The sequence below is a fragment of the Limulus polyphemus genome, unplaced genomic scaffold (genome assembly GCF_000517525.1).
Source record: "Limulus polyphemus unplaced genomic scaffold, Limulus_polyphemus-2.1.2 Scaffold5507, whole genome shotgun sequence".
Taxonomy (NCBI): Eukaryota; Metazoa; Arthropoda; class Merostomata; order Xiphosura; family Limulidae; genus Limulus; species Limulus polyphemus.
This window is the reverse complement of record NW_013671117.1, coordinates 55,687-65,604: the sequence shown is the minus strand read 5'-3', so window position 1 is coordinate 65,604 and position 9,918 is coordinate 55,687. Positions and strand designations below refer to the sequence as shown.

The 9,918-nt window shown below is 30.4% G+C and overlaps 1 protein-coding gene across 1 annotated transcript in view; it reads right to left on the bottom strand.

Annotated features, from left to right (window-relative positions):
• Window positions 1–1,092: 1,092 nt before the first annotated feature.
• LOC106472668 (DNA-directed RNA polymerase III subunit RPC5-like) overlaps window positions 1,093–9,918 on the bottom strand; it is a 34,829-nt gene continuing 26,003 nt past the window's right edge. The window contains exons 4-7 of the mRNA XM_022401222.1: window positions 9,096–9,259; window positions 7,539–7,663; window positions 4,520–4,599; window positions 1,093–1,230 (exon numbers count right to left, since the gene is read on the bottom strand). Of these exons, the coding sequence (XP_022256930.1) occupies window positions 1,106–1,230; window positions 4,520–4,599; window positions 7,539–7,663; window positions 9,096–9,259 (494 nt within the window). The 3' untranslated portion in view covers window positions 1,093–1,105. The remainder of the gene's footprint in view (window positions 1,231–4,519; window positions 4,600–7,538; window positions 7,664–9,095; window positions 9,260–9,918) is intronic.

The following is a 9,918-nucleotide window of genomic DNA, read 5'->3' as shown; positions in this document are numbered from 1 at the left end:
ATATATATATATATATATATATATATATATATATATATACTTAATCAGTAAATAGACTCAAAACGAAACTATTACCACACATTGTATCACGTGATATTTGTATGCATATGTATGGGCAAGAGGGAATTCGCAACAAAAACGAATGTAGATAACACTAATAGTTAGTGAGATTAATTTTGAGTGTAGATGCTTACGACAATAAAAGTAACACGGCTGTCTCAATGTCTTACTGATAAACCTTCAGTATAAACTAAAATGATCAAATTTACAAAATCAAATTCAGAATTTTCATTGTTAATAATTACAGTTGAAACACTGAACCCCCTCCCTTTCGATTATGTATGTACAGGCCTAAGACTAACGTTATACACGACCAATCGAGTCTAGGAAATACGGAAGACCTAGCTACCATGAGAAATGCAGGAAAATCCATGAATTAAACTGCACATAATAATGACAACTGAAACAAAATAACAACAAATAAAATAAGGCTAGCTTTGCCTCTCTCCAGGTCAATATAAACTACGAGTATAAACAACAATACATATCAGTGGTGTGTGGGTGTGTACATATGCAGCACTCAGGCACTATGTACATATTATGGTATAATAGTATGTGTGAGAGTTCCAATGCACGTGTAGTCTTACTACAGGCTGTACATTATGGGCAGGCCAAGCTGGTTATGATGAAAACATTGAACATGATTGGCTAAGATCACTGTTCAGTTTAAAAGTTTTACAGGTTACTGACTCTTTGTTTCCTTAAGATACTATGTAACATTAGCATGGTTTGGGCTTATTTTATCAAATGTAACAAAACTTCCCAGGCATCACAAATTAGTTGAATAAAGGTGCAAAATTGTTGACTAAACATTAATTGTACTTTTTTTTTGGAAATAAATAATTAATAAATACATCAAAATTTCATGTAATTGGGTCTTTTTTTAGAGTCTTTGTACATTAATATTGTTGTAATTGGATCTTTTTTTTAGGGTCAATGTATTTTTTTTGGACAATCAATACAGCCTCCCAGACAACCTGGAAATTTCTTTAACATTTAAGCCCTGACTAACATTCAAACAAAACCTCTCTAGGAAATCATATCTTTACCTTTTAACCACCCAGCATCCCTGAACTAGTACTGCCACCTGTTGAAGAGATCTAAGTACAACAAGAGGATCCACACCGAAAGGAAGAAGTTCAAGTAGGCTGGAGAACTGGATAACTTTAGCTGAAAAACAAACAAACAAACAAAAATATTGGTGACTTAGTCCACATAGAGATGAGTTCTTTGTCATCATCATTGTCTTCAGTTACAGCTAGCACTAATATTGGTATTTCTACAAATGTTTTTCAGTTGTTTATATACAGTTTGAATTTTATCCTCACATTGTCTTCAGTTACAGCTAGCACTAATATTGGTATTTCTACAAATGTTTATCAGTTGTTTATATACAGTTTGTATTTTATCCTCACATTGTCTTCAGTTGTAGCTAGCACTAATATTGGTATTTCTACAAATGTTTATCAGTTGTTTATATACAGATTGAATTTTATCCTCACATTGTCTTCAGTTGCAGCTATACTCACACTTAACTCAAGTATGTTCAGCCTTAGTGAAGCTTTATAACAGTATTGTAAGTTCTTCTGTATGATAGTAAAGTTAATTCAAGTAAAATGATAGTAATAAAAAATGAATACTTGGTGTTAAAACTAAGTTAAATAAATAATATTGTGTTATTAATATTAACCATAAAAAATCTGATTTGTGAATGACTTAAATAAAATTGATAATAATTAACAATTCACTTAATTCTAGTTCTCATCATAACAGTTGTTCATTAAATGATGGTATAAACATCAACTTGACCACTACTACATCTGTTGTATCACAAATGACCTGTGGAACCCTAGTATTAAGTGAAAGGTCTTGTTGGCACTGGATATGACAGATGTACAGTAGTTGACATCTTCTTTACTTTCACTCCCAAGTTCTTAAAATTACTTAATACCATAATGCATTTCCTTTATTAGAACTATTTTTTTCAAGTAAAAACAGGTAAAAGGTTTTTGAAACATTGTCCAGTCTACTTGTGGTACCTCTGTAGATCGTATTCCTCCAAGATTATTTCTACAATTATTGCCACGAATCAAGCAGTGATCACCTACATTTCCTTCATCAGAAATGCATTATCTAAACCTTCTATAAAAACAGTCAATCTATTAAATATACTATGATGGTGGATATCTCATACAATCTATTAAATATAATAAATGGTGGACATCTAAAACAATCTATTAAATATACTATGATGGTGGATATCTCATACAATCTATTAAATATACTATTATGATGGATATCTAATACAATCTATTAAATATACTATGATGGTGGATATCTAATACAATCTATTAAATATAATAGATGGTGGATATCTAATGCAATCTATTAAATATACTATGATGATGGATATCTAAAACAATCTATTAAATATAATAGATGGTGGATATATAATAAAATATATCATATATAATAGATGGTGGATATCTAATACAATCTATTAAATATAATAGATGGTGGATATCTAATACAATCTATTAAATATACTATGATGATGGATATCTAATACAATCTATTAAATATAAAAGATAGTGGATATCTAATACAATCTATTAAATATACTATGATGGTGGATATCTAAAACAATCTATTAACCCTATCGCAGGCTTGTGTATTTTACATAACATTGTAACCACCATGCAACCACGGTGGTATACATACTATGACTTTAAAAGTACTTCATGTATCTTAATGAAATTTGGCAAACTTTCAGTAAACATGAAAAGTCTTTTGTCAACAAAAAAAAATCAGAATTTTTAATTAAGTATTTTTACTAAAACTTTGTCCATAATTATATGGTGTCAGAGTGTTGATTGCTCCTAGTGGAAAGTAATGTTCATGTTAAGATTAAAGATACTTTTGTACATCTGAAAATTTTCAAATATTTCCATAATCCCTGAAACCTCCTAAATAAATAACAAATGTTTTTTTTCAGAAAAACTTTATATTTATAACTTATTTTTATAATATAATTCTATACAGGGTCAGTCAATGTTGGCCCAACCTTATAACCACAAAAAATTAGAAAATTATTCTAAGTTACCCTTTTTTCTTTTCTGGAATGACTGCAAACTGTAACAGGAAACCATAATTGTTTATTCTAAATTGCTTAAAGCTTGTAACAGTATACATCTATTTATACTTAATTTTATTGTTTAATTGTCCTTTGACCAGTGTCTAACTAATGAATAATCCTGCCACTCAAGATGTAATCCACTCAGTGAACATGTATCTCACGTTACCCTATCGAATTATATAAAGCACAGGCTACTCGCGAGCATACCTTGTGAAGAACTTTAATTATTATTATTCATTATATTTTATCTAATCTAACCTAACAAGTTTCTAATTTTGATGTTTTAGTTACTTCTATAATAATAAATAAAGAATACACAGGAAAAACAAAAAATATATTATTTACCTGGGTCTTCTTTTTCTTTGCTGTCAACTGTCGAGGAAACTTAAGCCTACTCTTTTATATTAATGATAATACCACACCCAATAATTTTTTATCTAATTAAATAATACACTTAAGAACACATAATAATAATAACATGTAAAAAGCAGACAATGTCATATAGTTATAATAATTTTTCTGGCTTTCTGACAATGCAATAAGAGCTGTTAAAAGATTCAGCTAAGCTCTTTGATGCGTTTCCTATAGAAGTAAGTTTGAACTGGAAGAGAAATTAACATTTTATCTGTACAGAAAACAATGTAATAGAATATCTCATTTGATAGATGAAAACCTTGGCTTGGCTTTCTATTGGTTAAAATTATATAATATTAAACAAAGAAGAGAGAACTATTGACAAATCTTGACAGAGAGAATTTGATGAGTGGGTGTGGAAAGAATGGTCTGATTTTCTAGTTTATTGAAGGCTATAAAAATTATGCTTTGCCTGAGTAATAACGATATTATAATGAGTAATTTGCATTAAATTCTGTACTTCTTGGAGAGGTGGTAAATAAATTAGAGAAGAGAGGAGACCTAGAGAGCAAATGTCACAATTCTCATATTTCCTTATAAAATTAAGAACTTAAAACTTAAATAATATTAATATTTGATTTAGTAGTTATGTCTTGATGCCATGTGTATTTCTATACACTGATAATAAAGTAGTTTAATTAAATTTTGAACATAACTCTGTAAAAGGTTGTAACATGCACACTTTGACTTGCTCATAGCAAGAGGGTTAAATATACTATGATGGTGGATATCTAATACAACATATTAAAAGTACTATGATGGGGGGAACCTAATACAATCTATCAATCTTGATATACCACATGGATGTTATTTGCAATTTAACAGAAAAACTGTGCTCCTTATTTACAGTTGTTTAAGAGAATTTTAAAGTTCTTCCTAAACTATGTATTGTTTTTAATAATGTCTCACCTGCCACTGCAAGATGTTTAACCTGGTCAGGAAGTGGAGAGTTCCTCAGCATGGCACGAGAACCTTGAGACATGCTGCTGCTGGAAGGAAACATTTTCAAACATCAAAAAATTTCATAATTGATTTTAATCTTACTATATATACGATATAATAAATTGATCATTTTTTGCCAGCTTACGTTCTAGTAGTTTTTATATATGGTAAATATTTTACTACTTTAGTTACTTAGAGTTCTCAATTCAAAAATGTCTAATAAAATGTTTCATTTAGATAATTTGTAACTTTCTATTGGGAATTGTAAGTTATTTTAATCTAAAATCCAGACTTTTTAGAAACAATATTGAAAAAAAATGAAATACTAAAAAATAATACTCCCAACAAACTTCAAAGTGAAATATACCCATTATGTTTCCCTTTTTTAGTGTGTGTTGCCAGACGTACTTCCCAATATAGGACTACAAAGTTCTTATTTTATAGCCAATCAACATCAATACATAGTCACAATGCAATTACATTAGTGAAAATGTGATAAAAATATAACGTAAACATCAATGTATTTGATAGCATTGCAGAGTTTGGTTGGCAAAAAATAGTAAATACACATAAACACCATCATTTACTGAGAAAGTTTAGATTAAGGGAAGTTACAATTGTTTTAAAACAAAATATATCAATTTTTATAGTTTTATATTTCCCTAACAATTAATGAAAGCACACCAGAACAAGACTTGCTTATCATCAACAAAGAACATATCATTAAAACTGACACAGAATCAGAATATGTCAACAACTTTACACGAGAGAAGCCAAGAAACATCTCTGTGTTTGTTGAAATAATACAGTCGTGCTTCAAAACAATACAGAATTTTTAATTATATAAATATAAATTACTTTAACTCTTACAAGTTATGGGCACATATAAATATGTCTGTCTCTAAAACATAGTCACAAGCACTGATGCAGGACATAAAATTTAATCTCTATTTTAGCTTTGGAAAGTGTACTATTGAGTAAATGTAATGAGGCATTGATATGCAATATTAATTATTTTACTTGATATGTGAGAACAAAATCACCTGTGAAATATTTATTTCAGGCAATTATCTTTAAAATAATATCATGTTGATATCATAAATAATTAGCTTCGATAACTAGTTATACATCACAAATCTGTTTCAATGTGCATTTAAAAATAAACTTAGGACTTAAAGTTGTTATTTATCAATAAGTCTAGCAGTGAAATATTTAATAAATTTGGTTTCTGTGTATGTAGCAAATACAACAACCAGAATATTGAAATATTTGCAAAAGCTTGATGAGACCTTTTGGTTGTGTTTCTACTTGCTATTTATTATCATTTACATAGTCTACACCCTTTCCTTGGTATAATCGAGTTGCCTTGTTTAATGTGAGTCAGAATGTGGTTTGTTTTCAATATATACATCTTACATGCAACTGCTCTACAAATTCAGGCTATTATTAAGCTTGGATGGGTAGCTTCAATTTTTAAAACATAAAATCTCTTAATAGAAAAATTAGTTTCATATCTTAAAGTTTTAAATTCTTCTCTCTCTCAGTTTCTTTTATGGCTTCACAAGTTTTTAATTCTCCCCCAACCATTTCCTTTATGACTTCCCAAGTTATTAATTCTCCCCCAACTATTTATTTTATGGCTTCACAAGTTTTTAATTCTCCCCCATCTATTTCTTTTATGACTTCACAAGTTTTTAATTCTCCCCCAACTATTTATTTTATGGCTTCACAAGTTTTTAATTCTCCCCCAACCATTTCCTTTAGGTCTTCACAAGTTTTTAATTCTTCCCCAACTATTTATTTTATGGCTTCACAAGTTTTTAATTCTCCCCCAACTATTTATTTTATGGCTTCACAAGTTAGTAATTCTCCCACCAACTATTTCTTTTATGACTTCACAAGTTTTTAATTCTCCCCCAACTATTTATTTTATGGCTTCACAAGTTTTTAATTCTCCCCCAACTATTTATTTTATGATTTACAAGTTTTTGTTTACTGTTAAGTACAAAGCTGTACAATGGAGTATCTGTTCTCTGCCCACCTTGGGTATCAAAACTCACTTTTTAGTGTTTTAGTTCTCAGACTTATTACTCACAAGTTTTTAATCCTCCCCTAATATTTGTTCAGCTCAACAAGTACCTCCTACATATATTCGCCCTATTGTATTTAAAATGAAATCTTTATTTTTAATTATTGCACTGTCAAGCTAATTAAGTTTTGATCAGTGACTTATTAATATCCCTTCCATTTTCTGTCCTCAGTAATAATTATGCTAAGTGTATAATAGATCACTGGTTCCTTAAGTTTATTTTCTCGACAAATAATGAAGATAATAGAGTTATCCTACGTCAGTGCTCTAGTCTGTCACTTTACAAATCACCCATGATAAACGTTTTAAATGTGGAGCTTTTGTAAAAGGGTTCACTAACACTAATAGCTTGAAATATGATTTTAATAGTTAGGTTGATTATCTGCATAATATTTACATTCCTGTAGTAGTATCTTCAGGCCACTTCAACCTTCCAAAATTATAAAGGTAAAATATTGTGACAGGAATTCAATTAAAAACCTTAAATGTTCCTGTTACTTAAAACTAGACTCAATAAAATACCATGAAGTTGCTTTGATCTGAGGGGAATACGAGATGCATTAATGGTTAGCACTTATAAAAAATTAATCACTGTTCTTGTAGATAGTTAAGTTATAAAAAAAAACTTTGAGAAAATTAAAATGTCTAAAACAGCCTAAACATTACAACAGATTTTAAAATAGAAATCAATTTTCTGAAAATTAACAACATCCAGATTGTTAAAATCTATCACCATATTACATCACAGCTTGTAATTACAATATAACACTTAAAACTAAAACAGTCTGTGGAAATAATGTCAACTGAATAATCAGAGCAGAAGTTAATACTTTCTACTCAGGAATTATAAAACAAGTTGGAACTTTAGCGACTAAAACCATATTTTTCAGCACTAACTTCTTCTCCTTTAACAGAGGAAGGAGGATCTTGAGATATTCATCAGGAGTTCCTGGCAAGCTTGATACATCTTGGTCCATCTGAGGACACTGCAGCATCATAGCTTCAATACCAGACAGGTCACTCTGTAAAATATGTACACTATCAGTGAAAAGGTTGGTTCACATTATCAACACACAGGAAAGTGTGTATATGGTCAGTGAAAAGGTTGGTTCACACTAACAACACAGTAAAGTGTGTATATGGTCAGTGAAAAGGTTGGTTCACACTAACAACACAGTAAAGTGTGTACACTATCAGTGAAAAGGTTGGTTCACACTAACAACACACAGGAAAGTGTGTATATGGTCAGTGAAAAGGTTGGTTCACACTAACAACACTGTAAAGTGTGTATACGGTCTGTGAAAAGGTTGGTTCACACTATCAACACAAAGTAAAGGGTGTATATGGTCAGTGAATAGGTTGGTTCACACTAATAATACACAGTAAAGTGTGTATACGGTCAGTGAAAAGGTTGGTTCACACTAACAACACAGCAAAGTATGTACACAGTCAGTGAAAAGGTTGGTTCACTAATAATACACAAGGCTGTAGCGACTACATAGGGATGACATCAAGAAACTGTTAATCTAATTTCCATGGCATTACTATAAAGGAAGCTATTAACACTATTTTAGAGAGGAAAATCTACCACTATATATTTTAAAGAACCTGATTGGTTCTATAAAGTATAGGTTAGTTCCAAGTAATAGGGTTGCGATCCTAAAGCTGATGTGAGTTACTATCGAGTGTCACTTTCTTACTTGCTATGGTTTGTTAGTGTGTATTGATAAAAAGTGATTATACCTAATCAAAAAAATCTGTGTCTGAAAAAAGATTGAGTATGCAACTTAAAGGAATTAAATCAAAATTGTTGGCAAAAATGTAAGCTACACTTATAGCATTACTAAGAATTTTACAGCAAATATTCATTCGTTCGTTAACTAGGCCACATTTTTTGTTCAACTTGGGGCATGATGGTGGGTAAAACAAAATACATGGCCTAGCTAACTAATGAATGAATATTTGCTGTAAAATTCTTATCTTATGTAAAAATCGTATCAAGTTACTGGAATAAAATCAAACAAGTATTTGTTGCTTCATTTTAAAAAATATTGAACACTTTTTTCTTCAAATTTTAGACCAATAACACAAAATAAGAAATCTGATATAAAGAGAGATTATTTTATTATTTTGTTTATAAAAATTGTTTTACAACGAACTTTCATATGATTTTGAAGCTAAGAAGTTATACAAATACTAAATATAATATACATAAAAACTACAGTTTCATGCAATCTGAATCTTAGAATGGCCATGTAACCCAAAGACTGGAGTCTCTTGAATCAACAGACTCAGTTCTCAGATGTTTAAGTCTCAGACTAAAACCTTTCCCTAAAATCAGAGCACCAGAACAACTAAAATCTTACCTTTTATTTATTTTTTTACCTGTTATATTTAAGTGTGAATTACATCAAGGAAACTTTATTTCAATTTCAATCTTAAAATATTACCTACCCCCAAGTTATGGAAATTAACATTAGTCCAGGGTTCACTGGCCATCTGTTGTTGATGATAATTATAGGATCGTTCTCTTGCTTGCTTGGTCTTCTCCGTTTCGATCCCAGCGAACCGAACTGTTACTGCTTTTGCTTCTTCTTCTTCATCTTGAGAACCTTCATCTAAAGTGATTAATAAGATAAATCACAGAAAGGAACATCTTGTGATTTAGGAGGGTTTCAATGAAACCACTTCTTGAAGAAAAGGACTACGCAAGATAAAACCTCACTATCTAGCAGAGACAACACAAGGAACCATATCACAACAGGTCTGCCATAAGATCTGATAAATCTACTTTGATCTATTCATTACTGTCACAATGACTGTTTTTTTTTTTACTTTATTTACAATTCATTTAAAAAGTAAGCTGTAATCAGGAACTGAAGACACTTGTTTTGTAGCATCGCCAAACTCTCATTAGCTACTAATGGTTCTTTTCCAATCTCAATTAAGTTTCAGGCACTTGTTTTGTAGCATCATCAAACTCTCATTAGCTACTAATGGTTCTTTTCCAATCTCAAGTTTCAGGCACTTATTTTGTAGTAGCTAATGAGAGTTTGATGATGCTATTGGTTCTTTTCAATCTCATCAAGTTTCAGGCACTTGTTTTGTAGCATCATCAAACTCTCATTAGCTACTAATGGTTCTTTTCCAATCTCATCAAGTTTCAGGCACTTGTTTTGTAGCATCATCAAACTCTCATTAGCTACTAATGGTTCCTTTCCAATCTCATCAAGTTTCAGGCACTTGTTTTGTAGCATCATCAAACTCTCATTAGCTA